A 20,071-nucleotide genomic window follows, 5' to 3' on the forward strand; every position below is an offset into this window, starting at 1 on the left:
ACCGCTGGTAGGCAGATTCCACGCGTGTAACCACAGTAGCAGCGCGACCATCAAAGAAGAAGAAGATTGGCAAGTTAACCCACAAACGAAGAAGAAACAGCAACTTGTTGTGTATGATTTGAGAAGGCCAGAAATGATGGAAGTAAATAAACAGTGACTTTTGTTGCAGTTTGAGTTAAATCACTCCTCAACTTTGTTCATCTTTGTATTTACCGTTGCAAACGGAAATACCTATGACACATTTTTTTTACCTGACGGGAGGGGTTCTGGTGGACCAATCACAGCGCTTGCGGTCCGCGTAGAACTGACGCGCTGTTAAAAATTACGCGAGGTGCACGTCAGGCTACGCAGAGCTGCGCACAGGGTATGGATAACCTATGGCGTAGCTACGCCATAAAGTTTACGCACAACTATAAATTGGGCTTAACATGTGCCGCAGGATGCCTAATCGCGTCTTTGCATTGACTTAACATGTTAATCACTTGCACTTGCCGCGTCTACAGCATCTGATGTGAACCCTGCATTAGTCATAATATATGATGAAAATGTGTAAACTTTGTATTCAGGAAATTTACTTGCTCTGCAACTGGCAGTCTTATTTGTTAAATTGACTGGATTTTGTATCCTATATCTGGCAAGTGTTTAGCATAAAGCACTCATTTTAATTCGATTTAGTTTTGATATAAAGTCACTATTGCTAATTGACATGTTGGTTTGATTGATGTTCCTCCAGAGCCGTGCCCACCCACTAATGTGTCTCTCCAGTCATCTTGTAATTCAGACAACGTGTCAGTTTCCTGGACAGCTTCACAGGGCTCTGTTGGCTACATGGCTGTTGCAAAGAGCAGGGAAGGTCACAGGGTCACTTGTAACACCACTCAGATGTCATGTGACATTACCCATCTGCAGTGCGGACAGACTTATGATGTTTATGTTTCTGGTGTGGATGGCGACTGTATTGGAACGAAAAGTGAAGTTCAAATTCTAGAAACAGGTGAGACCTACACTCTCCTTGTTGCTTTGTAGGTAGGGGTGAATATGAAATGTATGGTTTTGAAATATTGAAATACTGGACTTAGTAGTGGTGCTTTAACTGGGTAGGCTACATATTTAAGGGTTGGGGATTTAAACAAACTGTTGAACTTATCCTGCACAGGTTTTGGTAGGAACATATGCAATACCTCAAAGACTGTTATGGGGACATGCAAAAAATCCCATACCCTTGTATTGAAGTTGCTATATCCGAGTACGAAAAAAGACTGGGCTATTTGGACTAACAACCACAGCAACCATACAGAAATCGAACAAAACCCACTCAGAATTCCTTAGCAATGCCCTAGCAACAACTAACAATTCCCTGGCATTGTGGGGAGAATTTATTTGTATTTTTATATTTTCAAAACCAAGTAAATGTATATAATTGAAGTCTTAGGCTATTTTCAGTATAGTCATTGGTCTGAAATTACTGTCTGCTGCTGGTTTTCACATATATGGACTTCTAATGTTTGCGTCCCTTTAGCTCCATGTGTTCCTCAAGACGTTCAGGGTATCCTGGAGTGTCGGTCAACTGTTCTCAATGTCACGTGGCATCAGAGAGGTCATGCACATCACTACCACGCCACAGTGAGGAGCAGTGATGGTCATTTGATGGGGTGTAATTCAACTCAAACCTTCTGCCAAGTACCCAACATCCTTTGCGGCCTGACATACAGTGTGGAGGTTGTTGCCTATACAAATACCTGCAATAGTTCCTACAGCTCTGTTCACTACATCCAGTCAGGTAACTATGAAGGACACTCTCTCTCAGAGTCCTGCACGGGTCCATTTTTGGAGACCCGCTCCTGCCCGCACCCGCAAAGTTTAGCACCAGATCCGACCCATCACCTGTGATAGTATCAAAATTATGTCCACATCCCCACGGACCCATTAATATTTGGCCCCTTATCTGACCCATACCCACACACATTAAAATCATTCCAATTAAAGTGCTTTATTTTTTATTTTGTACCTCTCTCAACATCACAACAGCGTCATGAATGGGCTAATAAAAACAGGCTAAAGTGCGCTTTGTTTTGCGCCATTCAATTAGCCTACCATTGGCACAAATGAAACCTGGTAACTGCACAAATAGACTTATAAAAAAAATAAGCTCCTAAGTCTTATCTCGAAATGCTTTCTCAGCTTCCGGCTATCTACTGCAAAACTTTATACAACTCCTGCAACGGTCGCTCCAACTAGGCTACGAGAAGAATAAACAAAGGTCGCGCACTGTCGCAGTGGTGGGTCAAATGTCATATGTTGCGCGTGTAATGGTAATTGGCATGCACACCAAAGCTTTTACACATGTTTACATGTTTTCAATTAATTCCAATGGAAACTCTGCGTTTTTCAAATAAGCCGGCACTCAGTGGTTTTTTCTCACTCTGCGCTGGTGCGTCGAGAGTTGAAAGAGATTCAACTTTGGGTGAAAAGCTCCGCTTGTCAATGTCAGTTCTCACACGATCATCCAATCACAGTGGAGGAGGGGCGGGACAAGTATCCCAACAACCAACTGGCTCACAGCTCAAGTATCACAGCTAAAATGCGCCGCAAAGTTTTGGTGTGCACAACCCTTAGACATACACAATTTGCACATATTTTCATTCGCGCTACTACCCGCCTGCACAGAGTTATTTATCCGCCTGCATCCATGCCCGTAAATTTAAGGAATGTCACAATCCACCCGTTTCAGACACTTTTATGCGGGTATCCTCGGGTACCCAACACGTTGCAGGACTCTGCTCTCCGTTATTAGTAGAAAAAATATTTTAGTTTTCTATGCTTAAATTCCATTCTGATCATAGATTGTTGGACTCTATTGTATCTATAAATAATGTGTACCTAATGGTTTGCATGTAGACAGTTTTTCTAACATGTATTTTCTTCAGCCCCGTGTCCACCAGAGGAAATCATGGCTGTGGTGGACTGTGAAATAAACACTGTGTCTGTATCATGGGACTCCAGTGTGAATGGGGTTCTTTACATTGCGAAGGCCTTCAACTCTAGCAATGACCAGGATTACTTTACGTGCAACACAACAGAGACCAGCTGTGACATCACAGTTGCCTGTGGCATGAGCTACAATGTTACTGTAGTGGCATTACAAAATGGTTGCATTGGGGCGAATTCACCAGTTCAGTTTGTTATGGCAGGTTAGCCACACATAGCATTCATTATTATACATGTCTGTCTCTCTGTTTTTTTTCTGACAAATCATCTCTAAGGTGTATATTTGTGTACTCAGCTCCTTGTGTGCCTATCATGTTGGATGTTGAGATGGACTGTCTGTCTGATTCGGCTTGGCTGAAATGGAAGGAGACAGCAGGGGCGGAGTTCTACATTGCCACAGCAAACGACAGCGATGGGAAGCTCTATCAGTGTAACTCAACTGAGAAACATTGTACAGTTGAAGAGCTGCAGTGCAGTAGATTCTACAACTTTACTGTTGTGGCTTCTAACATTCAGTGCGACAGCCCCAGCAGTGACAGTGTGACATCTGAGACAGGTGAGAGAGGCAGTAAAAACTATTTCTGAAAAAGTTTCCGAATACATATTTTGACTTTTCCTGTCTCTGTTAGCCCCTTGTCCTCCTCAGACTGTAGTCACATCAGTGGGGTGTGACACTGGTACAGTAAGCGTGTCGTGGGACGAGAGCATTGGGGCTTTGAGCTACACGGCCACTTTGGAACGTGCTGACGGAGAGACCACCTGCTGCACAGCAAACTCTACTTCCTGTGAGGTCACTTCCCTCCCCTGCGGCCAGATGTATGTAGTTACGGTCACTGCTGAGGGACAGACGTGCAACAGCTCTCAGAGCATTGAGGTCCTTGTTCGATCAGGTAACCTGCAATGAAGGCATGAATACTAACAAATTATTTCCCTCGGTCAAAAACTGGTTGCAACATTTGGAACCCACATCAAGCATTAAAAGGAAAAAACTGGTTGACATTAGTTGACATGTAGAAATGATTTGAACGTATTTGCATGTTGATTTTTAACTTGGAATAGACACCCAAGTTCTTAACATTATTGTAAGTACTTGCATGTAGCAGTCATTAAATTAGGTTAAAGCTATCTAAAATTTGATGAGGACAAATAAAACAACTTTTTTTTATTTAGATTAAAAAATGATCACCCATTCATCTTTTAATATCTTTTAAACAAGCTTAAAAAGCAGATACAGATTTTGTGTCGGGATTTATTGGAAAATTAAGTTGGATCTCACATATTGTACAATTAAAAAGTAGAGAGGAAATATGTATAAAGGAACTAAAGCTGGCCCAAGAAGGATCCTTGTGGCACCCCACACAAAACAGATGCTGGAGATGAAGAAACTTCACTAATTTCAACAGAGTAACTCTTCTTTGTAAAAGAAGACTCAAACTAATCTAAAGCTGCATCACAAATATAAAAAATTTGTCATAAAACTTTAAAAGGTTTGTGTGTACAGTAATATGCTGGATAAGGATGCTCTTTGTATTTGAACCCACAGTTCCCTGCATTCCAGAGGGTCTAGTATCCACTACAAGCTGCAGTGATAATGTAGTCACAATGACGTGGGTAAGCAGTGAGGCGGGTGAACTTTACACAGTCCAGGCCTTCAGCGATGATGGGATGAGTTATGACAGTTGTTCAGGGTTCAGTCAGTCATGTGATCTCACAATGCTGGGGTGTGGTGTGTCGTACACTGCAACAGTGACAGCACAGGACAGCACGTGCACCAGCCCACCCAGTGCACCTGCTCCCATCAGGACAGGTGGGTACAGTTTCAAAGATTACAGAAAATTATTAAAATCGCGGGCTGTTTGGTGAAGGTTTAATTTTTGCTTAAACAATTTCCCTATCTTAAAGTCTATTACTTCACTTATTATTAACTCTTTCACCGCCAGCATTTTAAAAAAAAGTTGCCAGCCAGCGCCAGGGTTTTTCATGATTTTCACCAAAGTTTAATGCCTTCCAGAAAATGTTCTTCTTTAAATAAATAAACATACAATATACCAAATGAAAGAACAGACCCTCTGCTTTTCATACTTCCGGGTTTAAAAAGTTGCGGAAGGGCGCCACCTGGTGGATAATAGCGGTATTGCGGAAAGACGGAAAATCTCGTCATTGGCAGGGAAGCGTTGTCTCTTAATTAACGAGATATCTCGTCAATGGCGGGGAAAGAGTTAAGAACAAGCATACATCTTTTTCTGTTAATATATTTACATTAAATGTACATAATCATAATAACCATGTGTATACAAATTTATGTACATTAGTGTTGCCACAGTACCAAAATTACAGTAGTCGGAACCAATACCAGTAAAACGGTAAGGTTCTCTGGAACCATTACCAGTAAAACGGTAAGGTTCTCTGTACCAATTTCGGTACCAGAGCAAAGCACAAAACATGTCAAACATGGCAATTTGTAAGATATTTGCAGAAAAATATCCAAAAACCACTAGGCCAGTGTTATATATTTTGTCCAACTGATTTCTCTCAATATCTATAATGTTTTCAACTACTTGTAAATCGTGAGAAAATTGCCATTCAAAACATTAGGTGTGTTCGACATCGGCTGTGGCTGGATGTAACCGATCGGCGAGATTAGCCGCGTGCAGGCGGGGAGGAGCTGAAAACGGAGACGTGAAGTCGGACGCGCTGTGGTTCTCGTAGTTTGCTGCATTTACGTCAGGCATGGCTGATCACGTGCCGTTTGCTTGCTTAATCGCATTAAACATGATTTGTAAGATGTAAACTACATAAAAAGTGAATCATACTGTTTTGAATGTCCGTGTATGAGCATGAGTGGAACTGAAGAGGCTTACAGCATCTGTTTTTACAAGAATAAAGTTCAACATAAGCATATATTATTTAAATACCAATGTAGTGGGGTCTACGTTTTTTATCCATTTTATTTTGATGAAGATGACACAATATAACATCGCGACTACATGAAAAGAGCTTTAACTGTTATAAAAATACAGATTTGTGAGCATTTGTGGAACTGAGGGCGTGAAAATAAACACGAAATACACGTGATTGTTGTCATGTGGTGAATCCGACCAATCGTGAAACAGCTGTGTCGTCATTACAGCCCGTGCAGCTCCTCTTCGCGAACTGCACTAACTAAGGCGGCTGATCTCGAACCGCTCTCGCGGTACTTAAAAACCATATGACACAATCACGTGCCTGCAGCGCCAGGTTAAGTCGGACAAAGTTACTAACCAGAATGCACTGCTTCAAGTCAGCCACCGATCGGTCTGCGCAGCGCCGCATGAAGTCGAACACACCTATTGACACGGGGCAGTACAGTCTCCTGTCAATGACGTTAATATCCACGTGACCCTTTGTTACCACATTTACTGACGTAAAAAGCACATGACAACAGTGTCATGGACAAATGCGGAAGTATGCGTTAGCGCCTGTCGGGCTACGTGCTTGTTTATGGACTAGGACTACTCTTTACCGTCTGCCGCTGGTTGTGTCAGCAAAGCCAGCTCCCTTTAGCGTACGTGGCCAATCAAACGACCCAAGAAGAGTTTGGAACAAGACGAGAGAAAGAATGAGGATCAATATCGGTGTCGCATTATCTGGATGGAGAGAGCTTTGTGACAACATTTAATTAGACAGAGATGCTGAACTTGCTTGTGTTTTACGCGACGGGTGAGTTGTTTTGATTCGTAACTCTTTAAAAATCATATGCTATTATATCGATCACAACATTAGGGTGTAGATTGTAATCAGTGTGTCTTTCCGCGGACAATATAATGCACATCAAGAATTATTGTACAGTAATAAGACACTTCCTGATAAGAGTTTGGTCTATCAGTCTATCATAATTTTACTTCATAACCTCACAATAAGATTTGTACTGTCAATACATTATGTGAAAAATCATTTTAGATTGTAAGCGTGAACACTTAATTCTGTGCTGGGTTAACACACCATCGAATTTGGGCTCATACTGTAACATCTATGACTAACAATTTCGTTTTGAACATCAAATATAACCTTACTTAATCAAACGCAACATTTATTAGACTTGATTACCTTATCCATTAACGTGATTTCTCGTTCGCGTGAATCGCGTCTGATTAATGGCCACCAGTGGTTGAGTTAAAGACTACTAATCCCATAATTCCATGCTGCTTCAGAGCGTCATTAATCTAACGTCATTTGTTGTTATTGCCGTTTTGGCGCCATCTAGTGTCGAATTCTACGTATTCCATCTTAAAACAATACACTATTTTATTAATAAAGTAAAATATATGAAATAATAATATAAAAGCATTGCCATTGTGTATTTACTTCATGTTAAATGTATTTGTTGCTGGTTGAACATAGATGCATATACAACATACCTGTCAAACAGCACATCAGTTCCGGGTAGACCCAGTATGAGGTGGTTCCGGTACTTAAGAAATCCGGTACCAATGACTTTTTAGTACTGACTTGGTACCGAAGAACCAGTAATTTTGACAACACTAATGTACATATACTATATGGTTAGTAAGGACCAAAAAAGAAAATTTGTCATGTTGTGCTTGGTTAGTAAATAGGGTTGAGCAAAAACCACTGAGGTCACCATTTCAGTCCTTAACAGCAATATTGTAAATACTTGAGATACATAGATGTGCCACGATAGCAACAGCGAAAAGTGCTGCCTTGCATGACAGTCTTGTTGAAAACCACTGATCTGCCACCCTTCTGTCATGCCAGTACCCTGTTTCCCTGAGTATGTGACTGCTAACGTGAGCTGCGAGGAGAACGCCCTGTCCGTGTTCTGGCAGGAGAGCATGGGAGCAGACTTGTATATGGCTACACTGATGGACAGTAACGGACATTCCACCAGCTGTCAGAGTATGAATGACACCACCTGCACGGTTGTGGGACTCGCCTGTGGAGAGATCTACCACATCAGCGTGGTGGCATCTGACGGATACTGTGACAGTCTGCCCAGTGCTCTCATTGACTCTGAATCAGGTAAAGTGCAAATAAACACACAGCAGCGTAGTTCAGTTGGTAGAGCAGCCCAAAGGTTGTAGGTTTGAATCCCAGAGAGCACACATAATGCATAAAATGCTTGTATTTGAATGCACTGTAAGTAACTTTGGATAAGTGTCTGCCAAATGCGTAATACCATGTTAATTTTCTTATTTTTTGGCCTCTTGCTCAAAAAAGATATTATTAAAGATATTACATATCTGGTAAAACTTCACTGAAGTACCGCAGAATATAGATTCATTTAGCCTTATGTAATGTGGTGTTGTCGGATTGACTGTTCTGTCTGTATTTCAGTTCCTTGTAAGCCTCGTAACATCCGGGCAGTGGTTGACTGTCAGTCTGATACAGCTGTGTTGTCATGGCAGTCGGGCACCGGGGTGGTGCAATACACAGCCACAGCACTGAGCCAGTCTGGTGATGCACTCAGCTGTGAAAGTAATGAAACCAATTGTGAACTGACGGGTTTGGCCTGTGGAGAGAGCTACAACATCACTGTGTTGGCTCAAGGACAGACGTGCAGCAGTTCTGCAGCCATGACTGGACACCTGAGGACAGGTGAGCTTGGACTCCTAGGATACACAATGAGATAAAAGTCTTGATCAACTTTTTGAAACAGAAGATAATGACCCCAGATATTTGGAGTCATAAAGGGGACTTCCACCTAGCAACCACCCAGAACATCCTTACAACATCTAGAAATACCCTGTCAAACACCAGAAATAGCTTGACAACCACTCAGAATACCCTATAGAGCTACATAGCAACAATCAGAGAACACCCAAGTGTTGTGGCAACAAAGTTTGGAAAATAATGCACCACTCACATTTTATTTCATTATGGTCTCAGGTTCCTGTATACCTCAGCATGTAGAAGTGCAGTACACCCCATCTATTGGGCAGCTGTCCTGGGATAGAACCAAAGGTGCTTCAATGTACACTGCCCAGGCTGCCACTGATATGGGATCGGTGCTTTCCTGTTCCACCAGTGACACCTCATGTGCCATTTACAGCATGTCCTGCAGTCAGACATATGACATCTATGTTACAGCACAGAATGATGTTTGTCAGGACGTTGCTGTGTCTGAATCATCTGCTCTAGAGACAGGTTTGTTCAAGGAATAAACCTAGTTCACATTCAATCAGAATAATCTTCACTGAACTTTTAAATGTGGGATTGAGAATATGATCAGAAGACTTAGATATATGATTACCGTTGTATAAAAAGCTTGGTGAAGATTTTGATCATTATGTCTGCTATTCTCTAGAACCCTGCCCACCACAGAATGTGCAGATCCACCTAGAATGTTCAAGTGGTGAAGGAGTCGTGTCCTGGGAGGAAAGCATAGGGGCGCTGGGATATGTGGCGTTCCTGGAGGGTCAAAATGGTGACAGTCTGTCCTGCTACACAACAGACTCCAGCTGCAGTGTGGCAGGGTTTATGTGTGGTTCCATTTATCACACTTACGTACGTGCCATCGGAAGCACGTATAACAGCACATACAGCGATACGGTTTTCATCACATCAGGTATTAGATTGTATATCATTTTTTGTGTCGTTGACTATGATGACTTGAGCAAATGTTGTCACAATGTCCATAGAGACTAAGCAGATTAGTGATTGGTCACTACATCTATGTGTTTTCAGCCCCCTGTCAGCCAGACTCCGGTTCAGTTGACGTTGATGTGAATTGTGAGAATGCCACAGCATTGGTCAGCTGGGACTGGAGTGGTGGTGCTACTTCCTATGAACTTACTGCTACCAGTAACGATGGCTATATCACTACCTGCGTTTCTGAAGAGAATTACTGTAATGTCACCGAGCTGGTGTGTGGGCAGACTTACAACATCAGCCTTACAGCAGTCAGTGAGCAGTGTCAGGTTACCATCGAGACAGACGTCACTTTCCAAACAGGTAAATTGACGTGTGGTTTTGATGTATTTCCATGGTTCTCAGATAACTCCAGTATCATATATACGCCGACAATTTGCCTTTTTTCCCTTCAGTCCCTTGTGCTCCACTGCGTGTGGATGTGGACTTTCAGTGCCAGTCTAGCACAGCTGTAATTACCTGGGAACAAAGGGACGATGTGCTATACTACCTTGCTAGCGTCACCCTGAACGCCACAGGAGAAGCAACTGCAGTATGTAATTCAACAACTGAAAGGTGTGTGATGACTGGGTTGCAGTGTGGAGAGGAGTACGCCTACACCGTAACGGCCTTTAACAGTCTATGTCATAGTGAAGTCAGCAGCACTGTATACGTTCAAACAGGTAGGCAATTTAATCCTTTTTCTTTTGAACCCTTGTCCAACCAGCTAAACACCAATTTAGCAGATTGTAGATTTTGCCAGCAAAAATGCATTTTCTAACAGGGTCAAATTTCATATTGCTTACTGTCAGAATCGCTAGACCGACTTAGTACAGCACACTTTTACATGGTATCTTGTTGCCATTGTATGCAACCAGTCTGTGACGAAGCATCTGCGTGTGGAAAGTGGAAGCCAGAAACACTGTCTTGCCAAATTGAGTGCAAAAATTCAGATAGCTTAGATTAAAGAAAGTGTCTTTAAATAAGTAGGGTGAGTATGCCCTAGGTTGTTCCATCAAAGTTAAAGCTTTGCTATGTCTGCCTCCAGAGCCATGCCAGCCAACCCAACTGAATGTTATAGGATCATGCGATAACAATACAGTTCTCTTGAACTGGGATGACAGCAGAGGTGCATCAAGTTACACAGTCTTTATATCAGGCAACCTGGGATATGATGACTCCTTCCAGACATCTGAATCGATCCTTGCATTGGACCTTCTCTGTGGACAGAACTACACCCTTACCACAACGGGCCAGAATGATGTCTGTGAGGGTATACCAAGCACCCCAGTCTATTTTACCACTGGTAAGATCCAATGTTTGAAAAGGCAAATAATTATGAGTTATAGATTTATTTTGGGTTTACTCAATATTCTTTCTTCCTGGTAGCTCCATGTGTACCATACCACATTGAGAGCTTTGTACAATGTGAGGATAACCTTGGTGCTGTCAGCTGGGCTAGCAGTGATGGTGCAGATATTTACACCGCCATTGCCGTAGGACAGGATGGGCAAACCCACATGTGTGTAACAAACACAACCACTTGTATCTGGGATGATCTTCATTGCGGAAAGATCTATAATGTGCATGTCATCGCCAACTCCAATACCTGCAACAGTCAACCCAGTAACAGCACAACCATTCTCATGGGTGAGCAAAAAATAAAGGCAGCTATTTAAAGTCATTGTGAATTTGACCATATTAGATGCATTTGTTTCCATTCAATTGTATGAATATGGTCTTGCAATGTATCGTTCAGGAGTGCATTAAGTTTATGTCAACAGTGTTGTGGGTAACAGATTACAAGTAACGTGCATTACGTAATAATATTACTTTTCTGAATTAACAAGTACAGTAGTGCATTACTTTATAAATGTAAACATTAATATTTTGAGTTACTTTTTTATAAAAGTAATGCAAATTACTTTTCAGTTTAATTATTATAAAAAAGGTATGTAATAAATTAAACTGAACAGAGTCACATAGATGCGTGCGCGCTTGACCAGAAACAGTTTGAGTCAGAAACTAGAACTTTCCAGTCAAGGCCTGAAAGATCAAACCTCAGCCAAGTAAGAAAAAGTAACGCATAAGTAACTTAAAAGTAATGAAAGTATTACTTTCCATGAAATGTAACTTAGGAACGCAATTAATTACTTTTTGTGGGAGTAACTTAATATTGTAATGCATTACTTTTAAAAGTAACTTTCCCCAACACTACATGTCAACAATAGAAAATAATTATACCTTTAAAACAAACCCATAGGCATATGTTGAGATGCTCTGGAGTGTCAACTAGACTTTCAAGCTACACATATTGATAAAATCTTTCTAGAAGTGGGTGCTGGTGGAGTTTCAGGAGGAACATCCTCTACAGTCCTCTGCAAACTTACATTTCATTTATTTCGGTCATTTAGGTTTGGTTCCATTCTGGTATGCAACGCCCACTTTTCATGACTCAGTAAAGTGCCACATAACATTTGCCCAATCTTATTCGGTATTGGTAAAATTTGTTATAGTGATTGTGGTTTCATGTACAAACCCCAATTCCAAAAAAAAGGACAATATGTAAAATCAAAATGCAATCATTTGCAAATTTAATAGCCTGCATTTATTAATAATAACAAATATAAAAATACGTAATTTTAAAAATAACAGCAGCAACACATTTTTCAAAAGTTGGGACCCATTACGAAGGCCAATGATGTCACTCTGCCACATCGAAGGCTGTCCCAATTCGGAGGCTCATTCAAAAGCATGCAGATGTGGCCTTCAAATGCGTCCTTCATTTCCCCTGAAATGAAGGATCTATCTGATAGAGCCTTCACAGCCATGGCTATCCCAAGATTTAATGTGCGCATGTGACGTCTGGGTATTTTAAAATAAACATTCATAACTGTAGTTAAATAAAAGTGTATATTTTGCAAATTAAAGGTCCTTGTATCTGTTTAACTATTATAATTGAAGTTTTAATGTTTAATATTATTACTGTAATACTGTGCAAGTTCCGTTTTACTTTTGTATATTTCTAAGGTTGGTACATTTTTTTATACTGTTGGGCAGTTTAATCTGCCTCAATGCGTCATATTCTCTCTAATAAAATACAAAAATATCAGGCTCAGTTTACTTTGTGGACTTCAGAGGCTGCATCCTTCGAAGACAGAGTCACCGACTTCTAAGTCCGCATCCTTCGAAGGATCCAGCCTTTGTATTGGGATGCACTCGTAGTGTCCCCTTTGTGATTTGTAGATTACCACAGAGCAAAGCGTTTAATTTAGAGTCACAATAGAAATATAGTTGTTTATAGGCAGTCAACATCACACATGGATAATGGCACTTTGAAAATCCCACAATTTATTACAATCTAGACTGACTGTTGCCTGTATTTTGTACAGCTCCATGCCCCCCACAGAACCTGTCGTCTGCTTTTGACTGTCAAATGAAAGTGGCTTCCCTCACCTGGGCAACGAATGAAACTGTAGAGATGTTCATAGTATCTGCCGAGGACGCCAACGGCAACAGGGTAGAGCTCTCCACCCAAAATACAAGTGCACAGATCTCTGAGTTTAACTGTGGTCAGCAGTACTATCTGACTGTGACAGCTGTTGGACAGAGTTGTAGGAGCCTTCCTAGCAAAACTTTGGTTTTGCAGACAGGTTGGGAGCCAAATTATACCTAAACCTTGTATTATTACTTTGTAACACTTGAATGATTAACAGTATGTCCTTGCATCTCTTTCTAGAGCCTTGCATTCCAACATCTGTCTCTGGCTTCATGGACTGCATCTCCAACATCGCCACAGTATCCTGGGATGCATCAGATGGAGCAGAATACTACACAGCAACTGTGCAAGGTCCTGATGGGCCTTTGGGAACATGCATGTCCTGGTCAGTGAGCTGTGGCATGACTAAACTTCCCTGTGGCAACTCATACAATGTTTCTGTGGTTGCGTCCAGTCGCCAGTGTAATTCAACACCCAGTGCACTGTTTACTTTTAACACAGGTAATATGATTAAACAAACAATAATACAAATTTCAGACAAACACAATAGCACAGCTTTTTGTTGTCGTTCTCATCACAAGTACTGTAGTTAGTTAGTCTGTCTAAGTGCAGGTGTTTTACTGTAATCCGTCTCAGTGCAGGCGTTTCATTGTTATCAGTTTTAGCGAAGGTGTTTTACTGTTATCAGTCTTAGTGCAGACGTTTTACTGTAATCAGTCTCAATGCATGTGTTTTATTGTAATCCGTCTCAGCGCAGGTGTTTTACTGTAATTAGTCTCAACGCAGAAATTTTACTGTAATCTGTCTCAATACTGGCGTTTTACTGTAATCAGTCTCAATGCAGTTGTTTTACTGTAATCAGTCTCAATGCAGTTGTTTTACTGTAATCAGTCTCAACGCAGGCATTTTAATGTAATCAGTCTCGGGGAAGGCCTTTTACTGTGACCAATCTCAATGCATGCGTTTTACTGTAATCAGTCTCAGCGCAAGTGTTTTACTGTAATCAGTCTCAGCGAAGGTGTTTAACTGTAATCAGTCTCAGCGAAGGTGTTTTACTGTAATCAGTCTCAGCGAAGGTGTTTTACTGTAATCAGTCTCAGCGAAGGTGTTTTACTGTAATCAGTCTCAGCGAAGGTGTTTAACTGTAATCAGTCTCAGCGAAGGTGTTTTACTGTAATCAGTCTCAGCGAAGGTGTTTTACTGTAATCAGTCTCAGCGAAGGTGTTTTACTGTAATCAGTCTCAGCGAAGGTGTTTTACTGTAATCAGTCTCAGCGAAGGTGTTTTACTGTAATCAGTCTCAGCGAAGGTGTTTAACTGTAATCAGTCTCAGCGAAGGTGTTTAACTGTAATCAGTCTCAGCGCAGGTGTTTTACTGTAATCAGTCTCAGTGAAGGTGTTTTACTGTAATCAGTCTCAGCGCAAGTGTTTTACTGTAATCAGTCTCAGCGAAGGTGTTTTACTGTAATCAGTCTCAGCGAAGGTGTTTAACTGTAATCAGTCTCAGCGAAGGTGTTTAACTGTAATCAGTCTCAGCGAAGGTGTTTTACTGGAATCAGTCTCAGCGAAGGTGTTTTACTGTAATCAGTCTCAGCGAAGGTGTTTAACTGTAATCAGTCTCAGCGAAGGTGTTTTACTGTAATCAGTCTCAGCGAAGGTGTTTTACTGTAATCAGTCTCAGCGAAGGTGTTTTACTGTAATCAGTCTCAGCGAAGGTGTTTTACTGTAATCAGTCTCAGCGAAGGTGTTTAACTGTAATCAGTCTCAGCGAAGGTGTTTAACTGTAATCAGTCTCAGCGAAGGTGTTTTACTGTAATCAGTCTCAGCGAAGGTGTTTTACTGTAATCAGTCTCAGCGAAGGTGTTTTACTGTAATCAGTCTCAGCGAAGGTGTTTTACTGTAATCAGTCTCAGCGAAGGTGTTTTACTGTAAACAGTCTCAGCGAAGGTGTTTTACTGTAAACAGTCTCAGCGAAGGTGTTTTACTGTAATCAGTCTCAGCAAAAGTGTTTCACTGTAATCAGTCTCAGCAAAAGTATTTCACTGTAATCAGTCTCAGCAAAGGCATTTTACTGTAATCAGTCTCAATGCATCCGTTTTACTGTTATCAGTCTCAGCGCAGGCATTTTAAAGTATTCAGTCTCAGCACAGGTATTTTACTGTAATCAGTCTCAATGCAGGCGTTTTGCTGTAATCAGTCTCAGTGCAGGTATTTTACTGTTATCAGTCTCAGATTATTCTACTTTAGCACAGGTGTTATACTATAATCAACCCTAGCACCGATATTTTACTGTTTTCAGTCTCAGCACAGATATTCTACTATAATCAGTCTCAAAAATATTTTTAGTTTCCACACAGATATGCTTCTGTAATCATAATTCTAATTAGTCTTAGCACAGTTATTCTACTATATTCAACCTCAGCGCAGGTATCAGCACAGTTATTCCGATCAAGTTATTATTAGAACAGGTATTATAGTCAAACTAACTCTTACCATTGTTGTTGATAATGATATGTTAAGATAAGATGTCTGACTTTTTTATAGTTCCCTGTGTCCCGGTCGATGTATCTGTGGTGATGGACTGTGCCACTGCTGAAGCACTTGTGTCATGGAATGCAAGCGATGGGGCACTGTACTATATTGCTTATGCCTGGAGCCCATCATTTGATTTCTTGTCCTGTACTAGCGATGGCCCTGATGCCTACTGCATCCTGAGTAATCTCACCTGTGGAGATAATTACACTGTCCAGGTGGTTGCTGAAGGTCATGAATGCTCCAGTCTGCCCAGTCAGGCAACACAGTTCCGCACAGGTCTGGTTTCGTTGCTCTAGGAACGCAATCTTCTTCTTAATGTTCTACATTGTAACAATGATTGTATTAATGTTTTTGTAGTAATAATGATCATAATTAGGCAGTGCTGGAAATAGGTGGGACTGGGGGGCTGGGTCCAGTTCAAAATGTAGACAATTGCCTTCTTTTATCCACGTAATAGCTTCCAAATACTATACAAATTTCATACATAAATATAGTAGTATTTCCTGCATTTGAGATTCAAAATTTTAAATATGTCCCAATCTGAGTCCCCCCAGTCAATCTCCACCACTAGTTTGGGGGAATGGGTAAATATGGTCTTTTGTCAAAATGTCTCAGACAACTTAAGAAGATGCAGTATATAACATATCAATGTACTCACTGTATATATACATATATAGCATTATTACAGACACACATACTTAAACATTCTTGTTTTCTCTAGTTCCCTGTGCACCAGTTATTACTACAACACACTTGGACTGCAACACAGACTCGTTACTGCTGCAGTGGACTCAGATCAAGGGCTCGATCTCTTACACTGCTGATGCCAGGACACCTGAAGGCCTGATGTCCAACTGCTCCAGCAATTACACTCACTGTGAACTGACAGGAATGACTTGTGGACAAACATACAATGTTAGCATTGTATCATACGATGGAGTATGCCAAAGCACACGTGGAACCGCACTGAATGTGGCATCCGGTAAGAAACAGAAAACTAAGATGCAATGTATCAGTATAATCCATCAATAGTCTTCCAGGGTCATTAAGAGGAAACAACGTGTGTGTTGCCATAATTTAATACTGATAGAATTGAAAACTAGAATACAAGATGGGATTTCTCAAAAACAGATTTTACTGATCTCTCATTGCTGGTATCTGTTTCACTTTTTCTCTTTCATTAATATGAACAGTACCCTGTCCACCTCAGGATGTGGAGTCCACTTTACTCTGTTCTTCAAACTCTGCACATGTGCAGTGGAACACCAGAGGAGGGGCGGAGTCATACGAGGTGCAAGCCATTGACAATGATGGCCATTTGACAAGATGTAACAGCGCAAATACTTCCTGTGTTGTGTCTAACCTTATTTGTGGCTCCATGTACAACATCAGTGTGTTTGCTATTGGCCAGAATTGTAACGTCTCAAAGAGTGCAATCGCAAGACTGCAGTCAGGTAGGTGACCTCTAAATGTTAAACACACTGGGTCTCATTCTCTAATAAGTGCTTACAGTTTTAATTAAACACATTTTATCAGTTGTCTTTTGCCTTTCACATTTATTCTTAAGTCAAGCAGAAATGTTTACAGAGAAAAATGCACTCTGCTCTAAAAATATCAAGCAGGTATAAAACCAAGTTTAAACTGACTAGAATGAACTTTTTTATTATGCATTGTAATTTTGCATTATTGTTAGTGAAGGCATTCAATGAAATATAAAAAAATTATACAAATACCTGTAGATAGTTGATATTATAGTAGTAATGATGTGTGGGCTGCCAGTTTGGGTTGCAAGTTTGTCTCTATATAAAATGTCAATACCTGTTTTGTCCTCAGCCCCATGTGTTCCTCACCAGCCTGTGGCAAACCTAAACTGTGAATCAGGTGTGGTTGATGTGTCCTGGCAGTCCAGCAAAGGAGCTTTGCTTTACACTGCTGTTGCTCAGGGCAACGGGGGATTTGCATCATCATGCAGCAGCAACGGTACCGCATGCGAGTTCACTGACCTGTTGTGTGGGCTCACCTACAGCATCAATGTGACGGCCTCAGACCACACATGTACCAGCGCACAGAGTCATAGCGTTCTGCTGGACACAGGTAGGATGACTGTATGCATAACACACACAATTCATTCTGTCTGCAATTATATAACGTTGTGGTCTGTGATTGGTCAGTTCCGTGTAAGCCACAGGAAATAGTGGCTCAAATGGAATGTGGGAGTCACATGGGCTTAGTGTCCTGGGAACAAGAAACAACAGTTGTTTCGTACCTGGTGCATGCATCCAGTCCAGATGGGCATGAAATACAATGCAGTGGTCCCGTTCCCAGCTGCAAATTACCCAGCATGCATTGTGGTCAAGCCTACAACGTCACAATTACAGCCCAGGACAGCCACTGTGACAGCAGAAGTGCCTTTGTAACATTGCAGTCAGGTAAGAAGACAAAAAATTTTCACCAACACGCAAGTATGCCCGGCTAAACTTGGGCTATATTTTGCCCAAGATTCATGAATTCATGAGGTATCAGTCTGAAACAGACTGTAACAAAACATTTGGTAAATGGAAAATGAAAAGCAACATTATTGATGTTTGATCATTCTCCTCCTCTTCCTCAGTTCCATGTGCTCCCACAAGCGTTCAGGCCTCTCTGGTTTGCCTATCTAACTCTGCGGCTGTAATGTGGCAAAATGCCAGTGGAGCTCTGTTGTATGAGGTTGAAGGCATCACTGTAGATGGCACCCATACAGCCCACTGCAATAACACTGAGACCCACTGTGAGCTGAGGGAATTGCTCTGTGGACAGACATATAATGTGTCTGTGCTGTCTATGGACCACATGTGTAGCAGTGAAGAGAGCACATTCACACAAGTTCACACTGGTGAGTGGTACATAAAGTTAAAGTCAAGCATGCCATTATTTTATTTCTTGGTAAATAAATAGCCACATCCATTGAATGTGCACCATTTGCTTCTGTATCTTTATCAAAGTATACTGTATGAATCATCCAACATTTCTAAACATTCCACAATCCCATAAACTTACAATCAAAAGAGACACAAGCCATATCTATGGACCAGAATATCATATAGTCTTTTGGCTAGGCTCCTCTTGGGCTTTCCTGACCTGGGCCAGAGTCCTGCACAGGTCCATTTTTGGACACCCGCCCGTACCCGCAAAGTTCAGCAACAGATCCAACTCATCACCCGTGATTATATATTAAAATTAAATCTGCACCAGCCCAGACCCATTCATATTTGGCCCGTTACCCAATTTGTGCCGGCGATAAATCACACACGCTAAAATCATTCTAATTAAAGTGCTTTATTTTTTCAACATCACAACAGCGTCATGAATTGGCTCATGAAACAAGCTAAAGTGAGCTTTGTTTTGCGCCATTCAAGTAGCCTACCATCGGCATATAGACCTATTAAAAAAAAGAACAAGAAAAAATAGAACCTCCTGTTACACCACACTTTCTCCACACATCCGATTTTGCCTTTAAAGACTTGTTGTCAACACTTTTATATACTCCACTTGCCAACTTGACTTTTACCTCATCCTTACTCCTGCAACGCTCGCACTAGGCTACCAGAAGCACGTGATAGGTCAAGTGTCATATCATTGTGGGAAAGTGTAATGGTAATTAAGACATACAAATATTGAACATATGTTTCATCTGCGCTACTACCTGCCCGCAAGGAGTTAATTATCTGCCCTCATCCCCACCCTTGAACTTTAGAAATGTCACAATCCACCCGTTTTAGCCTACAGGAGCAACACCCTAGCGGTTGTGTCTAGATGGGTCAAATACGGCCAAATTCTAATCCTACCCCTAAACCTAAGATTTGGTGAGATTTTGCCTGTAGCTGTATCCCATCTAGCCCTAACCCACCCAAGCAAAGACTAAAAACACTGTAACAGCATACAAATAATCACCTGGATACCTTAGCAACCTAGAAACTGCACAGAAACATGTTAATACCTTCACGGGTCCACTTAAATCCCAAAACCCGGGGTCCGAACCACCCAGGTTCGGGTCTAAAAGATTCACATGTGCCTCGGACTCGAGTCAGGTGGTATAATAAAATCGACATATGGTAATTTAAAATGAATGTGTTTTTGCTGAACGGACCCAAGAAGACCTGAACTATCTCACGTGTGTGCATCGAGTCCTTTTCCAACCCTCCTATGATTGCCAATTGCACCGGTGACTGGTGGTAGATTTATTTTCGTTAAGCCAGACCTGTCAATCAATTTTGAATGTAAATTTTAGCGGTTACCTTGGTGTTGTCATCAGATAACAAATGAAAATAAATGTAGTAGCGAGCCAAATTGGTTGCGAGGCCACCGGGGCTTCTTTCTTTCTGACTGGTGTTGTGGTTTTCCTTTTAATGTTGTGGTTTTCTTTTTCTTCAAATAAACAATC

General features: G+C 41.3%; 1 protein-coding gene across 1 annotated transcript in view; it reads left to right on the plus strand.

Annotated features, from left to right (window-relative positions):
• The window catches only part of fndc7b (fibronectin type III domain containing 7b), a 57,814-nt gene that overhangs the window by 10,056 nt on the left and 27,687 nt on the right, over positions 1–20,071 (plus strand). Inside the window, exons 15-36 of the mRNA XM_065286622.2 lie at positions 734–994; positions 1,520–1,780; positions 2,928–3,191; positions 3,284–3,544; positions 3,618–3,878; positions 4,532–4,795; positions 7,744–8,007; positions 8,323–8,583; positions 8,875–9,132; positions 9,293–9,553; positions 9,673–9,939; positions 10,032–10,298; positions 10,664–10,921; positions 11,005–11,265; positions 13,008–13,268; positions 13,355–13,615; positions 15,658–15,924; positions 16,370–16,630; positions 16,842–17,102; positions 17,482–17,742; positions 17,820–18,077; positions 18,260–18,523. Of these exons, the coding sequence (XP_065142694.1) occupies positions 734–994; positions 1,520–1,780; positions 2,928–3,191; positions 3,284–3,544; positions 3,618–3,878; positions 4,532–4,795; positions 7,744–8,007; positions 8,323–8,583; positions 8,875–9,132; positions 9,293–9,553; positions 9,673–9,939; positions 10,032–10,298; positions 10,664–10,921; positions 11,005–11,265; positions 13,008–13,268; positions 13,355–13,615; positions 15,658–15,924; positions 16,370–16,630; positions 16,842–17,102; positions 17,482–17,742; positions 17,820–18,077; positions 18,260–18,523 (5,763 nt within the window). The remainder of the gene's footprint in view (positions 1–733; positions 995–1,519; positions 1,781–2,927; positions 3,192–3,283; positions 3,545–3,617; positions 3,879–4,531; positions 4,796–7,743; positions 8,008–8,322; positions 8,584–8,874; positions 9,133–9,292; positions 9,554–9,672; positions 9,940–10,031; positions 10,299–10,663; positions 10,922–11,004; positions 11,266–13,007; positions 13,269–13,354; positions 13,616–15,657; positions 15,925–16,369; positions 16,631–16,841; positions 17,103–17,481; positions 17,743–17,819; positions 18,078–18,259; positions 18,524–20,071) is intronic.

The sequence above is a fragment of the Paramisgurnus dabryanus genome, chromosome 21 (assembly GCF_030506205.2).
Source record: "Paramisgurnus dabryanus chromosome 21, PD_genome_1.1, whole genome shotgun sequence".
Taxonomy (NCBI): Eukaryota; Metazoa; Chordata; class Actinopteri; order Cypriniformes; family Cobitidae; genus Paramisgurnus; species Paramisgurnus dabryanus.